Raw genomic sequence first — 18,076 nt, forward strand, 5'->3', positions numbered from 1 at the left:
CAACTCCGGTGTCACACACAATCATCGTCATCCGCTCATTGCGAGTTATTCATCGCCTAGTTTCCAGAATGAGATACGGAGGGAAAAAAAGCAGGCCTAACACGAGGCAGGGGTGACCAGGCGCAGGGACGCGATAGAGGCGATCGAGCAGATCGGACGTCATTCTGTACGTACCGTGTTTTCGTGGGTGTTTTTTTAAAGACTTTGCACTTGTGGTCTACGAGAGCAGGCTGGGCTGTTGATCGAGAGGTGCGCTTTAGGCCGGCAGGATTCTTTTGCCTTTGTCTTTAGGGGTTATCGTAGCCTATCGTCTCCCAGTACTAATTCAGGCTAACTTCATTTACTGCTGCTCAGTAGTACTGAGTAGGGCTGTTGCTATTAAAGTAGTAAGCGGCCTTTTGTCCGATCTATTTTTTATTTGTTGCCTCCCCCGATCCGAGTACCCTGATGCTGACTGTTGCCCCATACCCATTCAATCTTTGTGTTTATACGAATAATACAGCCTGACAATATTTTTTTTTCTTTCTAATAATGGAATTTTTTTTTTTTGTTTTATTAAATCCAGTTTTACCCTGATTGGACAATGAATGTCCAATTTTTTAGTTCTTTATGGAAACCAAAAATGGTTCTTCTATGGCAGGATAGGCATTTTCCTGTTAGTTGATAGGTTTAGAAGGTTGGTTAGAGCAGGGAAAGCAGCAAGTTGTCCATATATATATATATATATATATATATATATATATATATGTATATATTGAGATATATGATAATATATACCTAAAGATCAGGTGTAGGTAGGTAGGTATAAGTGTTATCGGTGCATCTGCTGATTATATATATTTTTTCAATAGTGTGTTCTGGGATGTTTGAAAGTCATGTTCATATTCATGTGTTTCTTTCCTCCAGTAGATCCATATACATCCATCAAGTAATTATCACTTCTAGCCTACTACTGAATATAGTCGCTGTTTTCACTTTTCTCCATAATGTGAATCTGGCAGCTGTTCTTTACATTGTGTCCAAATTTCATGATGAACAGACCAATAGAAATGCTCCAAATCCAATGAAATAAAATCCCATTGACTTCCATTAAAAGTTAAGAAGGTTCTTACATGGCAGCAGCAGTATTCTACTGTACTGTACAGTGCAATATTTAATGCCATGTTTTCTGTGTGACCTCTGACAGGGAATGAAGTCGAGCACTATGGGGTTTTCCAGGTTGGTACTCCTGACTCTTCCAGCACTCCTTACCCTGGTGAGCGTCACGTACGCAGCTGAGAAAGTGCCCATCCTGAACATTGCAGTGATCCTGGGGCGAACGCGCTACATTTCGGACAGAGACATACGCGCTCTGTGGAGCAAGGACGACCCCATCGACGTCAATGTGGTCACCCTGCTGGTCAACGAGACGGATCCCAAAAGCATCATCACTCATGTGTGCGACCTCATGTCTGGGACTAAAATCCACGGGGTGGTGTTCGGGGACGGCACCGACCAGGAAGCCATCGCCCAGATTTTGGATTTTATTTCCTCCCAGACGCTGATACCCATCCTTGGGATCCACGGGGGCTCCTCCATGATCATGGCTGACAAGGTAAGCGCCTCGGATGGAGGTTCACACTGTCGTAACCGCCTCGTCCGGTGATGTCCACCCTCTAGTTTATTAATCACTAGTTTGTTTCAGACCACAGGAACTCTGCTGACCAGCTATTGTAGCCCTTGTAGGGTCACCTCACCTCACTACAGCCATCTTGTAGACCAATGGTTGTAAACCCTGGTCCTGGAGGCCCCCCTGCCCTGTACAGTCCAGCCTTGGTCCTGGACATTTTAGAGGTTTCCTACTCTAACAGACTACCCAATGCCGGGGGTCCTGCAGGACCAGGGTTGGAAACCACTGCTTTGGGCCTTTGCCAGTAGCTGGTTGCTGACCAATGAACTGGGTTTGGCTGGACAGTCCAGCCTTGGTCCCGGAGAACCCCCTGTCCCGGACCTTTTAGAGGTTTCATATTCTACTTAATGCAGGGGGTCCTGCAAGACTAGGGTTGGAAACCACTGCTCTAGGCCTTCGTAAGTAGCTGGTTGCTGACCGATAAGCTGGGTTTGGCTGGACAGTCCAGCCTTGGTCCTGGAAAACCCCCTGTCCTGTACATATTTTAGAGGTTTCCTACTCTAACACACTACCCAATGCAGGGGGTCCTGCAAGACCAGGGTTGGAAACCACTGCTCTAGGCCTTCATAAGTAGCTGGTTGGTGACCGATAAGCTGGGTTTGGCTGGACAGTCCAGCCTTGGTCCTGGAGAACTGGACTCTAACACAACTGGTTTGGGACATTTTAGAGGTTTCCTACTCTACCCAATGCAGGAGGTCCTGCAAGACCAGGGTTGGAAACCACTGCTCTGGACCTTCATCAGTAGCTGACCAGTAGTTCTGACCACTGAGCTAGTCCTGGCTTGGATATCTTTGGGTGGTGGACCCAAAAATACACCCTCAGCCTAGCATTAACACAACCGTACCTGATACACTTGTGCCAGGACCACACGCGTAACTATGGCCCACCAACTAAATTATATCTGGTCAGTGGTCGTCCAGTGATGGCTGGTGGTCAGTCCAGCTATTGTGGATGCTGTGTGAGCGTGGGAAACTCTTCCATGGTGTGATGCAGTTCTGAAGACCACAAATATGGCGAAACACTCTGACCATGACTCTTGACCATGTTCTTGATTTTCCGTAGCGTTACGTAGCGCCATCTCTCGGTTGATGTGAGAAACACGGCTGTTGTCTAGATCTCGCGTGGTGCAGGAGTCTAATACGAGCCGTGCAGAAACTCAGAGAGAGGGAATAATTCGCTCCTCTATTGACTCATTGCGTCTCCTATTACCTGCTACTAAGCGCACACCTGAATTCACCTCACTGGAAAATGTTTTCCGCTCGGCTGCCCAGTGCAGAGCAGTGTTGGGTTTATATAAACCGGTGTTTTGGACGAGCACGCGCTGCTGCGTGCCAGTGTGTTTACCTCGTGTTCTTCCAAAGATGCTGCTCTTTAGAAACACTTGAAACGTGAAAACTCCAGAGAGCTCCTGCAGCAAGTTCATTCTAGCAGGGGGTGAAGTCTGTTTACTGATCCTTAATCAGTATGAGCTGCTTTAATTTGCGGGGACCTGCACTGGATAGTGTATTCGCTGTTGCTCTGACGCTGCACTTTACCCTGATAAGATGCCTATGAGGATGTCAATTTCTCGGCATGACAGCCCAAGAGGCCCAAGAGGCTTGTCATGACGTTGAACAAGAGAGAACAAGAGAATCTGCCGGCATCCTTAGCTCTGTAGAGTCCAGTTCAACTCATTTCAGTTCAATTAAAGGAGCCATATGCAAAATTTCCCTCCTGTTGCTGTGCCTGTAAGGCATATGGTATTATGCAATGATTGGATTGTCTGACCTGTGTTGTACCTCATTTAAAGGCTAGAGCGCTTTCATCCTGGGTAAAAAAGGTGCTTATATGCTCAGGTTTTTGAGAGTTATTGAGCCATTCTGATTGGCTGATCCTTACTGCACCCTGATTAAAAAAGATGCCCAGGGTAAAAATGCTTTCTAACTGGCTGAAAAGGTGAATGTATGTAAATTACATCACAAAAACAACATTACTGTAATTGGGCCTTTTTAAGGCGTACGAAAAGTTTTGATTGGCTGATCTTTACTGGGCCTTATTGAAAAGGCAGTCAAAAACTCAGGCTAAAACTCTGTATTTCTTGCCGATAAGGTGTTTGAGGATGCGATTACACTCCTATAATGTGGCTCAGATGCGTCTTAGACCACCTCCTAAAGTGGTCTGAGAGATCAGATTTGGATCCGGTCTAAACAGGTCTTGGGTGCGTCGTTTACACCTGCAGTTTTATGATCCTGACACTCAAGATGCATGAAGTTTCCGGGGTTCTCTTGGGATCAATAAAGTATTTCTGATTCTGATTCTGGTCCAATCTGGTCCAATTGGTCCAATTGCGAGGTTGGGACTAACTGTGGTGTGATGAGTCAAACAAAGCAAGATTACTGATAGAGACTTTAAGACATTCTGACTAGCCAACCTGCATTGCGCCTTATTTAAAAAGCAGTCCCAGCTGAAACCTTTTACAGCTTGCAGAATACGTGGACATATGAATTGGTGTTTGTGACATCACAAAAGTGGCGAAACTTCGTTTGCAGACTGCGTGGTGTGGGCAGCGAAGGGTACGTTGTAAGTCTTGACATTGTTTACGCACTACATTAAACTCTTTCATTTGAAGAAAAAAGAGCAAATCTTGAATACAGGCCCTTTAAATGCTTTATTTGAGAAGGGCAACCCAGCCGAGAACAAAGCCTCATTTGAAGTGGATCCATAAACGACAAGAAAGACATTTGCCACACTCAGATACAGCTGCTAGCTTTCATTTCTCATTACCCGTAGCTTCTGCTCCGTTTAAAAGTCTGTCAGATCTGGAAAGATTTTGCATATTGAGCCTTTAAACCAGTGCTTTGTCAGCTTGTTTTTATTAGTTTCATCTGCAAGTTTCCTTCAGAACTCCAGGGCTTTTCCTTTGGTGCATGCGGAAAGGCAGTGAGGAGATGAGGTGAACCTGACGGAGCGCACTGCTCTTGTCTTTCTGTCTGTTTGCATGAGTCTGACCCAGGATGGAGAAGAACAACACGTCAGCGGTAATTAAGAACAGGCCTAACAGGCAGGTTGTGCTTTGTTCTCAGCCCCCATTAGAGAAGCGCTCGGTCATGCTTCAACCAGCAGTAGGCCGTGTCAGGTGTCATGTGTTTTATAGCCAAACTGTCGCCTCCCATGTAACCAGTGTCAGCGCACTGTTATTGAGCCTTTAAGGCATAGGCTATGTTTAAATGGCACCCGTCCTGATTGGCTGACCTGTATTGTGGCTAATTTAAAAAGGGCAGTCCAGGCTGAAACACTTTCTTCCATGCTGAAAAGGTGGATTTATGCAAGTGTACTGTACTGTTATTGAGCCTTTAAGGCATATGATTATGTTAAAATGACATTCAGTATATAGAACATTCAAAATGCTGCCGAGGCTGAAACACATCTCCTCTAAAAAGATGGATATATGCAAATGTAATGTTTTTTTTTTTGTGACATCACAATTTATTTATTTTTTTTGTTATTGAGCCTTTAGGGCATGTGATCTGTTTAAATGGCTTCCGTCCTGATTGGCTAACTTGCCAACTTGCTGTATTGTAACTTAATTAAATAGGGTCGTCAAGGCTGAAACACTTTCTTTCATCCTGGGTTTAAAGGTGGTTATATGCACAGGCTTTGTTTTTGTGACATCACAAGAACAACTTTACTGATATTGAGCCTTTAAGGCATGTAGTGTATGTATGAATGACATCCGTTTTGATTGGCTGACCTGTATTGTCATTCTAATGGCATATATATGCTTTTATATAATATATATATATATATATATATATATATATATATATATATATATATATATATATATATGCATTGATGTTTTTGTGACATCACAAATATTTTACTGTTATTGAACCATAGTTAGTATGACACCCATTTTGATTGGCTGACCATTATTGGCCCTCATTCGAAAGGCACTACAGGGTAAAACACTCGCTTTCATGCTGAAATGATGTGTATATGTATATATATGTAATTGCTTTGCATTTTATTTGTGACATTACCACAAAAAAAAAAAAAAAAGTTAATGGAATTGAGCCTTTAAGGCTTATTATATGTTTTGATGACATCTGCCCTGATTGGCCGACCTGTATTGCGTCTTATTCAAAAAGGGTAGTCAAGGCTCAAACACTTTCTTCCATCACAACTGACAGCTGTAATGTTTTTAAGCCTTTAAGGCAGGTGGCCTGTTTAAATGACGGCAGTCCTGATTGGCTGCCCTGTATTGCGCCCCTTTCAAGGCAGTGGCTGAAACACTGACCTGCTGAATTGGTGGATATATGTAAATTCATAGTTTGTTAGGACCTCATAAAGATAAATTGAGTGTTTCTGAGACTTTGAGGCTTATGATATTATGTTAAAATGAGGTTCAGTACATACAACATTCAAAAAGCTGCCCGGTCGGAAACACTTTCCCTCTGAATAGGTGGATATATATAATTTGAGCCCTATATATATATATATATATATATATATATATATATATATATATATATATATATTGAGCTGTGTGTGTGTGTGTGTGTAATTGAGCCTTAAAGGCCTTCTTATTGCCTGACCTGTACTACACCACATTCAAACGGAACGGCAGTCCAGGCTGAAACACTGTCTTCCTGAATAGGTGGATCCATAGGTGACCTCATAAATGTCGCCCATTCTGATTGGTTGACCTTTCTTGGGAAATGAATAGCAGGCTTAGCGGACAGGTTGTGTATTGTGCAGTTCCCTTGTTTAACCCAGCAGTGGTGTCGAGTGCCGTACAGCCACCCAGGTCACCTCCCACCTAGCCAGTGCTGATGCCGGACGGGCTGACAGGGCTACTGACTTAACACAGAGCTCCTGCATGATACAGTGGACTTATGGAGACCTCATTGGAAGCAAGCAGATATCAGGTGCTGATGTAATCGGCTATGAAAAAGGCCCCCGGACACAATCTGCATGAAGCGCATGCCAGAGAAACGCCCTCCTGTGAAAATGAAATGCACTGAAAATACATTCCAATGTGTGAAGCGCTGGTCTGGAGTGTATTGGAAAGATACTGTGGCTGCCAGTGAGCTCATAAACCCAATGGACTGGATCATTTCAAGCAAACACTTGGTGAACAGCGTTGCGCCGGATAGCAGATTATTATTACAGACCATGTTATCATTGACTTGCTCATCGATTTTCTTTTTTTTTTTTTTTTTTTTTCTTCTCTGGAAATTATTGAAGGAAAATATTACCCCAGAAGCGGCTTATTGCCATCTTTGAGTGCTGGAGCTCCTATTTTGTTTTGATTAGCTTCTCCTTTCAGGCAGTAGACCTTGGTGCTTTGAAGAAAACACCGTCAGTGATTTATCGGAAAGCAAATCCATTAGTCAGTGGAGTCTGAAAGCAGAGACAGATTGAAATGCTTGTTTTTACTAGGATTTGTCTGGACTGCATTAGGCCTTCCCACTGTCAGAACCTGTATTTGATGCCAGTAGTTTGTCACTTCGCGATAGCAGGTCAGTATTGATGGGCGATCTTAGGTGAAAAGCTTCAATTAAAAACACCTCATTATTCCTTGACCGCCTAGCAGGCCGGCCTAGAGGAGGCAATTGCACCTACTGCCTGGCTGACTGATGGACCTTGCGCTAGAACTGCCTCTTGTTTCCCTAGAAGAGGCATTTTCTGGTTCTGATGATCTGAGGACGACATTTAGCCACAAAGCTAACAAGTGTCTGTGCTGCTGAGAGGAGGGGTCATCTTAGGGAAGCTGAGGTTGGCTCTCCTTGCTTGAAATATGATTGTAAAGGTGGCATTAATGTGTGTGTCAAAGGCCGCAGCGATAGCATCTCGGCCCAGCATCGCTATGACGAGTCAAGACTGTGATGTAACAGTTTTGGGGTTTCGGAATTAGCCTGTTTTACGGCTCGGTTTTGGTTCTCCTGCGAGAAGAAGCAACAGCAGAGTTTGAGGTCCACGGCTTGTCAGGCCTTATTCACATATTTCCGTTCTAGGCCCCCTTAAAAGCAGAAATATTGGATCGGTACCAGTATCGAGATGTAAACTAGCCTCTGAGATGAAGAATAAGTGACTAGGATAGACTGCATAGACATGCTATTAAGTTTGCATGCTGACCCTCGGCCTCCCACTGTCCCCTATTCACCCCTTTTAAGAATGGAAGAGCACTTAAGGTGCTCATGCTCTTTGTATCTCGGGACTGAACGTTGCTGAACTCTTAAATGATAAAGTGCTCTTCTGGATGAGAAATAGCCTTGCCCAGCTTTCAGGCGGAGTGTGTTTGGAGACTGGGGAGGGGTTTGCTGTCCCTGGAGCTGATGCTAATGTTGCTAAGAGCATTGCCAAAATAATTCAAATGACATCATGCTAATTTGGGGATGTTATCAGAGATGCAGCAGTGCTTGGTGTAGCTACACTGCATGGACAAAAGTATTGGGACACCTGCGTATTTACAGTTTTTGTCTAAAATCAAGGGTATTAAAAAGAGCTGATCCTGCTTTTGATGGAGTAACTGTCTCTACTGTCCAGGGAAGAAGACTTTCTACTAGAATTTGGAGCAGAAATTTGATTGCATTCAGAAACAAGAGTGTTGTTAGTGAGGTCAGGATGCTGGATGATGATCACCACCCCACCTCATCGTCCCCAACTCCCCAATTCATCCCAAAAGTACTGGATGGAGCTTCACCACCATCATTCCAGAGAACACAGTTCTTCCACTGCTCCACAGCTCAATGCTGGGGGGCTTCATACCCCTCTAGGCCACGCCTGGCATTAGGATGCTTGGAGGCAGTAGGTTCATGTTTATCTGCTCCAGAGAGTCCTATAGAATGGCAACTTTACAGGAGTAAAAATTATCTTCTTAATTTCCAGGCAATTTGGAGCATTTCTATTGGTCCATTCATGAGGAAGTTGTGATACGATGTAAAGAACCACTGCCAGATTCACGTAATGTCAAAAAGTGAAAAACTGCAAAAATAGAAATACAAGGTTTTTGCAGAACAGCAAGGATACAGCTTTAGCGATCGCTGCCCCTCAGTGAAGTCACCAGCGGTCAGTTTAATTACATTACATTACATTTAATTACATCTGCATTAAAATCAGTACAATCCCATTACACGCAGAATTGTGAGAGAATCACGCAGCTGGTAAAAGCCTGTGTACTGTGTCAGGGGACTGTTTGGGGAAAACGTCAAGCAATATCTCAACACGAAACGTAATAATGAGAAATGAGGTGCTCGAAGTTCAGCAAACCCGAGTAGATTCTCGCGCTTCAGTTTAGAGAGTCATTAAACAAAAAGGAGTTGATAGCGGACTGCACTGTACTCAGGCCAGTTTGTGCTGGTACATCACATATGGTTCCCATAAATTGAACTGCAATACTGCAGGCATATTTTTATGCTGACAGCGTGGAAGATTACTGTATGTAAATGGTAAAGTGGGCTGATGTGTCTACAAGGCTTTTGCAGTATTGCTTTCTTGGCTACTTTAATTTTTAGCCGGCCAGGCACTCAACACTTAAGTAGTGCGTTGAATGTACACTTAAATTTAGGGTTTTGAATAGTGAAGCACTTTTGTAAGTCGCTCTGGATAGGAGCATCTGCTAAATACCGTAAATTTAAATTATCCACACTGTCGAGGAACTTATAATAATGTAATAATGGTTAATAAACACTTTGTTACCACCCTGTTACGGCAGTTATTTATAATTAAGTATCTTCTGCACTGTTAAAAGTGACCATTCCTTGAGGACGTTTTTGGAGGTTCTTCAATTTGAAACTGTGAGGGAACCTTATAAGATGCTTTGAGGAACCCTCAAGAACCTTTTCTTTTCTATTCTTCAAGAACCTTTTCTTGAAGGTTCCTCAAAGCACCTTAAAAGGTCCCGCCACAGTTTCAAATTGAAGAATCTCCAAAAATGTCCTCAAGGAATGGTCACTTTTAACAGTGCAAAACTCACATAAGTCAAATTGTTTAGATACTAATAGCATGTTAATTTAGGAGATAATTCGTCATAACAGGGTGGTAACACAGTGTTTATTGTATATTATTACTGATAACTGATCACGCAATTGTTTCACATTGAATTTCACATAACACCATAAAAAATTAAGCTTCTACAGTGAATAGCTAATGTGGAAATGTCTCATTTAGGCTTATTTTAATAACGAACAAGGCCGTAACCTCTAATTCATAGTCTTTGACCCCTTAAACAGCCTATAGTATGACGGTGGGCTGAAACTTTGTACAAATTACAAAACAATAGCTCCACCAGTTTGTAGTTCTGTTCCGTAACCTTCTGAGAATGCTCCTTACTGCTGCAGCTTGGGAATAATGTACCTACCGAACGCCAGAGGGCGCTCTGCTAGAACACAGGGGTAAAAACAAAGGATCTGAACTGAATGAGCCTTGAATTAGCTGATACCTGATCGAATGAAATATTCCTTGGATCCACCCTGATCCCGACCCACTGGACATCCCTAGTTTAGGCTCATTACACCGAGCATCAGCTATCAAAACACTGCCTGAGGTGGCTGAGCATTAAAATTGACCAAAGCAGCCTTAATAACAACTAAATGCTGGCTTGGATTGGGATGTAAACCCCACCTTTAGATGTAAAAGCACTGTAAGTAATAATAACATGGCACTGTTGTTTCCCAACTTGCTCCCTACAGTTTGCAGTGGAACATACGGGATGTGCACCCACGCTGTATTTGAATGCAGCTGCTCCACCTAAGCAGAGTGTAGCAGTACAATTATGCATGAGTCACTGAGCTAAATTCTGAGTCTTGATTTCAACGCAGCACTTTATTTGATTCGTGCTGTTTAAGCAGGCCAGTTTGGCCCAGTAGAGAGCCAACACTGTCATTTATATTGCATTGCACTTGTTTTAAAGCCACATTATGGTGCAGTTTTACCTTAAATAGCTTCAGGATCACATTCAGGAGGCTCCATGGACACTCTAATAAGGAGAATGGCGTCTCTGTCATTTCCACTCTGAACTGAAATGCTGTTACTGCACTATGGAACTTGAGTGGAGCTTCATGAGACCACCCTCCAGAGCTATATTAGTGTAAAACCCTGTATTTTTAAACTTCTGTCTCATTCTACATGCTTCTTTCCCGTCAGATGCCACTTCTGTATTTCTCAGCTTATCCAGAAATGCGTGATTTGTATTTACAGCAGTGGAGTAAAAGTGAATTACGCTCCCCACCTGTAGGGGGAGCCCAGGAGCAAAAAATATCAATTCTTAAAGCAAATATCTGCCCATACCAATTCCCACAATTCCCATGAACTCCATGTGAAGATGTACTACATGTCCATAAATTACTGTGCCCAATGCTAAACGTCAGCTAGAGGGGTAGCTTTGAGCTGTGGAGCAGTGGAACATTAGAACGGCATTTGTGGTTTAGAGCTGATCATCCAACATCAATAACTGACTTCACTGATGCTCTCGAGGCTGAATTCAGTCAAATACTCGCAGCAACGTGCCAGGATCTGGTGAATGCTTCTCTGAAGCAAAGGAAGGACAGATATTTTTATTATAGCCTTAATTTTGGATGTGTCCACACACATTTGGCCATATGGTGAATCTTACACGAACACAATTATGCCTTGCAGTTTAATGTAGGTAATAAATTTGCAGATTTATTAGGCATTTGATTGCGTAGAGTGAATCAGTGCACAACTGTCTTTGTTGTAAACTATGGCTTTGCTTTTATAGTGGACTCAAATTTGCATATCGCCACTCTCAACCCAAAATAAAAACCTTTCTCAATTTTTGCAGTTTTTCACTTTTTGACATAATGTGACTCGGTTGGTTGTTCTTCATATCGTGTCCAAATTTCATGACAAAGGAACCAGCAGAAATGCTCCAAAATGTCTTGGATTGTCTCGGGTTGTTCATTGACTTCCATTGAAAGCAAAGAAGGTTTTTTTTGTCTCCTGCAAAGTTGCGATTTTTGACATTTTGGAGATTTTTGTGGGACAGCGACAATATCGAAGTCTGTAAAGCTCATAAGCTGCTGTAGTCTTTAGACAGAGCGTGGTGTGTTTATTGTAGCCGTTGGGGCTCTTGGAGATTGTATCTGTGTGTTTCGAGGTTGGCGGGAGAGCAGTAATATTGCCGTGACTGTGTATCATTGCAAATCTCAGAGGATCTGGTGTGTACCCTTTCCACGGTCTATCCTAATAGTTTCTGCTGTTATTTACTGGCCTATCCTCAGAGGCACAATCTGCAGACACTTGTTTGGGAGTTTGTTTGTCAGTGTGAAATATAATTAGACGGGTTTACAGTAATTCTTTTAAGGAGGTCTTGAACGCCAGCAGAGCAAAAGCCAGATAGGCAGGCTGTACCCATACCAGCATCTGAAACTACTTTAGGCCCCATTTAGGACACATCTGCCTCGTTTCCACTGCAGGGCTGAGCGGTTCTGAGGCCCATTTTTTTTCCAGCATGGTTAGCTAATCATGTTTGGGATCACTGAACTTTTCACTGGTAGGGCTTAATGGCATAGGGATCCGGCCCTGATTGGCTCCACAGTTTCCCAGGCACACACCTCCGAATCCTGTAGACCAGGTCCTGTAGACCAGGTCACACCTGACCCAACTCATTACCTCATTAATCAGCAAGTCCTTACTGAGTTAAAGTGAGTGTATCAAAGCAGGGGAACCACAGAAATGTGCAGGGCAGTGGGCTTCCTGGGCCGAGGTTGAGGACTACTGCTGTAGGCTGCACCTCTGGACCAGATCCTGGCCTCTGACTCTAGCTCATTCTCAAGGTTTTTAATTAGCTAAAATCGAGTCTATTTCCCTGCCCGCGTTGGAGAGCGGTGATAAGATGGAGCTGTTTGTCCGTTACTGCCTCTCATTTATTGCTCGGAGACTGAATATCACATTTTCCCTTTAATTGCTGCCGGCGGAGTCATTTTTAGCCCCCCTTCCTCTTCTTCCACTCGGAGAAAACACAGCGCGGCCCCGTTATCATGTTGTCATTTACGTCTGCGACTTTGACAAGTGTATCTGTCTGATTGCTAGAAGAATGCCTCGTTAAAGTCTGTAATCTAATTCAGAGCGGTGATCGGATCTGTCTGGATGTGCGCTTCAATTCCAGGAAACAAGAAAAGAGAGCGCAGAATGAAACCCCCGCAACGGCACATCCACCGCGGAGAGCATTAGGAGCGTTTTACTGGGCTCTCTGTCTTTGTAAGTTAGACATAACCCGGGGAGCTCGTTTCAGGAGTTCTCGTTCTTGGATGTTAAAGAGCATTTCAGTGCTCCGACTTCATCTATCTCATAAAAAAAGCTTTGCGACCCTTCGTAGTGGGTTTAAATGGTTAGCCCATGTACCAGACACCACTGGACGCCTTCAGAGGTCTTGCAAAGTCCATGCCTTGATGGGTCAGAGCTGTTTCGGTGGCACCTGGGGTACCTACACAATGTTAGGCTGGTGCTTTTAATGGGGTGATGGGTGGGAGTCGAGTTTAGCTTGCTGTTCCTGTCATTTTGCATTTCTAAGTGGTTTCAAGCAACAGTGTCCCGGGCCGGCACCTATGACCTATGTGTCCTGTGGACCAGGCACTTGAGGCACCTAACTGACCTGACCCAACTCATTGTTAACTCATTAGCAGCTTAGTCCTTAAGTGAGTGTATCAAAGCAGGGGAAGCACAGAAATGTGCAGGGCAGTGAGCTTCCTGGACCAAGGTTGGGGACTACCTCTGTAGGCTGCACCTCTGGACCAGAACCTGGCCTCTGACTCAAGCCAGCTCATGCCAGCACCCATATGAGGATTTCTGCACTACTTCACTGACAGCACTGATGCTGTTTGTGTGGTTATGCACCGAAACCAGTCTGTGGGAATATGCCCCATTACACCGGTCCACCATAACATTAGCAGTGGGTTCATCTGTAAAGGGATAGGATCTACATATTAGACAGCAAGCGAACAGTCAGTTCCTGAAGGTAAGGTGATGTGTTAAAGCAGGACTAAATGGCCGAGCATAAGGATCTGATCCACTGTGGCAAGCACCAAGTTGTGATGGCTGGACGACTGGAGGGTCAGAGCATCTCCAAACCATCAGCCAGGGCTTTCTGGTGGGGGTTTTCTGGTATGCAGTGGTCAGTACCTACCAAAAGTGGTCTAAGAAAGGACAAAAGGGGTACAAGTGACAGTGTCATGGAGGCCCCACCTCACAATTTACAGGGCTTAAAGGATCTGCTGCTAAGGGTAGCGCCATAACGGAGAAAGGTGGAATGTGTGGTGCCGCTGTTTTATCAAGTATTCGTCGAGTAAATGGCAGGCTGGGTTGTGTGTATTCAACAAAACAGTGCCACCAGTGGATGGGAGCTTTTTGTGAATCATAAAATGGTGTATGTATAAAGGCCTAGCTGCTGGGCATTCTGGGAATTGTATTGTGACAAAAATTGGGATGAAAAAAAAGGAAAATTAAATTTTTTGGAAAATAGTGAGCTTTAAAAAGTATAAAAAACTAAAAAGTATATGTTTCTTTAGTTCAGTTTTGTCTGATATCAGCCAGATTATTGGCCGATTGATTAAGTTCTACTCACATCCTTACACTTTCAGACAACTCTTCCTGAAACAGCATCCAAACACAGGAGCCCAGTAGAAGTGGATGTGCTACAGTGCAGACTCCGTTATTATGTAAGCAGCCCACAGTACTGCTGTGTGGTTCAGGCTGTAAATCAGGAGCAGCGTGTTTTACTGCAGACCATCAGTGGAGAAGGCTGGCCTCCTCAGTCATCTGCAATAGGACTCTGGAAGCACTCTGGATGCAGCAGGACAGTTTGGACTGCGGTTTTTGCTGCTTTTATTAATAAGTGGTTAAGGTGTCCGGACTGAGATACTCTGCTGGAGGAGAATCACAGAGAAAAAAAAGCTATAACTAATAAAAAATCGAGTTACGGATGTTTAAAAATATATAAAATAGATAGACAGATACACAATATATGTCCAAATGTTTGTGGACACTCCCTCCAATGAACGCATTCAAGTTGCACCCATGGCTGACACAGAAGCGCAAATGCACACATACTGCTTGTCTATTCCCTGTATTTTCCTAAAGTAAAGTTCTATCAACAGAATAGGATTCTATGGCGCTCATACACAAGCTGGAGCCTATTGGCACCATGCCTAATTTCAGGCATGGGCTATAGGGGTAAAAAGCCCCCTCAGCATTGAGCTGTGGAGCAGTGGGAGAACTGTGTTCTCTGGGATGATGGTTGGTGCTCCAGCCAATACTTTTGGAATGGGCTGGGGAGTTGGAGATGTGGCAGGGTGGTGATCCATGCTTGTGTCGCTGAAAGCAATCAAATCCTTACAGCCATGTTGCTCCAAAATCTAGTTGAAAGCCTTCTTCCCTGGACGGTAGAGACAGTCACTCCAGCAAAATCAGGAGAAACTCTTTTTTAATACTCTTGATTTCGAAAGAAACATGAAAGAATGAGCAGGCGTCCCAATACTTTTGTCCATGTAGTGTGTATTTACACGGCGAGTCAGAAACTTGCGAGACCAGATGTCTGAGTTCGTTTGGACCGTTTCAGTGATCAGATCGATAAGAGTCATGGTGTCTTTTGCATGTGTGAACACGTCAGACCACCTCAGACCCTTCTAAACAGACCCACAACAGACCACCTCCTGTGGTACGGTCGATCTGAGCATTGTGAAGGGCAAACGGTGCGGTCCGCTTGATGTTTCGCTTCATAGTTAAGCAACTTCGAGGCTTACTGTAGCCTAATGGGTAAAAACAACCCCCCCAGGAGAACGGCTGCCCATGGGTTTGAGTGTTCTTGCAAAGAGCCAGCAGGACTGTCACCCTACAGCAACACGCCATGCAGTAGGCCTCACTGTTACAGCGACTTCATCTGGAGTAATGAGTGATGCGAGTTAAACCTTCCTACCAGCCTCCATCAATCCAGATACAGTAGTTTACTGGCACTGTTGGAGTATCCTGGTTCAGCAAATCAGATGGGCTGAATATCAACCAGCCATAACATGAGCACCCCCTGCCTAATTCTGAGTAGGCCCCCTTGGGCCACCACAACAGGTGACTGAGCATTGGAGGCATGGACTCCATGGACTCTGCAAGACCTCCGAAGGTGTCCCGTGGAGTCTGGCACAGTCTGCTCAAGGGCCCAACAGTGGAAGCTTGCTGAGCCCGGGTATCGAACCCACAACCCTGTCATCAATAGCCCGGTGCTCTAAACGTTGAGCCAATGCCTACCCATGGAGGTGGGTCAATGAGCCTCAGGTGCCGGTTCCCATGTTGTCCTTTTTTGGAGCTCCACTGCATACCAGGGAAAACCCCACAAGAGCTGCCTGATGTTTTGGAGATGCTCTGACCCTCCAGTCGTCCAGCAAAGAGTCACAGTCTTATGCTTATGTCCATTTGTCCTGCTTCCAACACCATCACCTTCACGGTTTGTCAGTTCCATATACTGAACTCTCATTATTCAACTGTACCAAAGTAAACACAGTTTTCTGTCCTAGAGAAAACTTGGGGGTGGGGTAAGCTTTAAAAATGCACAGCTGAAAAGCTTTTAGTGAACAGCTTCCAGTAAACTTTTCGGAAATCCTTGATGTGACTGGACTGGAGTGGTCCTAGGTGACCAGGTTGACCCAGTAAGCAGAAACCATCACCTTAATTGATGCGTAATAGCTTCCATCCATCGCTAGCTTTGGTAGCAGGCCTGCTTGGACAGGCCTGATTCCTCAGAGTGTGGCTCCCAGTGCTTTGCTCCCGGTGCTAAAAGCAGTGAGTTTAGAGACGCTTACCTTTGTGACATCGCCCCATGCGGCGTTATGTAAGGACGGATCCGTTGGAGGATGTAATCAGACGTTGGGCCCACTTGCTTAGAGCTTTCCATAATTCAGTCCAGCGCCTGTAATCTTACGTAAGCTGCGCTCTGGGTGCAGGGCAGGCTTTAGTGGAAGACATGCCTCGCTAATTTAAGGCAGGTTGGTGCATCTGTTAGGGACACGGAACGAGGCGGACGTTTTTTTGGCCGCCTGACGAGTCTCTCTCTCTCTCTCTCTCTCTCGCTCTGTTTGATGTTCTTTTGCAGGCGCCTTTGCGAACCTTCGCGCTGTTACAGTACAGCCGCAGTTGTGCAGTCTCACACATTCTCCCGTGTTTTCAGATGCAGTGAATTGATGCAGGATTGCATCACGCGCTACATCTTTATGTGCTTTACTGTAATAATGCGTACTGCCTGAGTCATTACAGTCCCAGCAAGTGTCCAAAAAAGGGGGAAAGAACATCTTAAGACTTTTACTCAGATTTGCGAGACACCCCACAAGTACAGAAGTATACAGACACTCCTTTTAACGAGTGAGTTCAGCAACTTTACGGTGCACCCCATTACTGACAGCCATAGAAAATCATTGCCAGTATAACAGGACGCTCCGGAGCATCTGGACTCACCGTGCCCAGCACTATCCGCTAGCTGGAGGCGGACAAAGCCTGCAGCACTGAGCTGGGGAGCAGTGGAACTGACTCCTGGAGCACTCCTGGGGTGCTGGAGCTTCTGCTAACACCTCTGGGATAAGTCTGAATCGTCCATTATCAGTAGTGCTGTCATGGTCGAATGCCATGATCTAGTGTAAGGTCTTTGGAGTAGAGTAGAGGCTGTTGAGTCCCTATTATTACCCTTGATTTTAAAGCAGCGCTGGAGGAGCAGGTGTCTACAAACTTTTGGACAGAGCCATGTCTATCCAGCACATATCCAGCTTTTTATGCAATTGCAGAATGAATGAAAGCTCTTCTCTGAGAGCCACTCGTCCGCTGGTAGACCCGCAGCGAGTGGATGTGTTCCCGAGTGCTTATGCACGGAATACAATTACATTAGAACTCACTCGGCTGCGTTTCCTGCAACTCCGTGTCAAACGCAGTCGAGTGTGTGGAAAGACGTCGGCTAATGTAAATTAAATATGTAAAAAACGTGTCGATTGTTTATTTATTTTATGATGAACCACACATTCGTTAAAAATTCAATGATAAACGAATGCCTCAATGGATAAGTAAAGGAATATTGATTGTAATTAGTCCTGGACTGTTTTTTTCTTTAACTTATATTAGCTTAAACTTCAGAAACGGATTAGGTTTAGGGTTATTTAAGGCCAGAGTGCAGGTGAATTGCGTCCCAGTATAATGCAAGATAATGGAGAGCCGTATCTTGACGAAAGCCCACTACCTCAGCCAGCCTAATTCATATTAGCAAACGCGCTCTGTGCATTTCAATGCATTTCAGGAGTCTGGACTAAGTGTCCCTGTGCCCCGGAAGAAAATTGAGATTGCCCAGAGACCTTTCAGAATCACAAAAACTAGATAAAATAATAATAGAAGAAGCCGGAGCGTAATTCGAATGGAATTTTAATTAAGTCGATAATG

At 44.4% G+C, this 18,076-nt stretch overlaps 1 protein-coding gene across 1 annotated transcript in view; it reads left to right on the forward strand.

Moving 5' to 3' along the window:
* The first annotated feature begins 1,189 nt into the window (after positions 1-1,189).
* The window catches only part of grin2aa (glutamate receptor, ionotropic, N-methyl D-aspartate 2A, a), a 214,708-nt gene continuing 197,821 nt past the window's right edge, over positions 1,190-18,076 (forward strand). Inside the window, exon 1 of the mRNA XM_072694414.1 lies at positions 1,190-1,594. Within this exon, the coding sequence (XP_072550515.1) occupies positions 1,190-1,594 (405 nt within the window). The remainder of the gene's footprint in view (positions 1,595-18,076) is intronic.

The sequence above is a fragment of the Salminus brasiliensis genome, chromosome 12, assembly GCF_030463535.1.
Source record: "Salminus brasiliensis chromosome 12, fSalBra1.hap2, whole genome shotgun sequence".
NCBI lineage: Eukaryota > Metazoa > Chordata > Actinopteri > Characiformes > Bryconidae > Salminus > Salminus brasiliensis.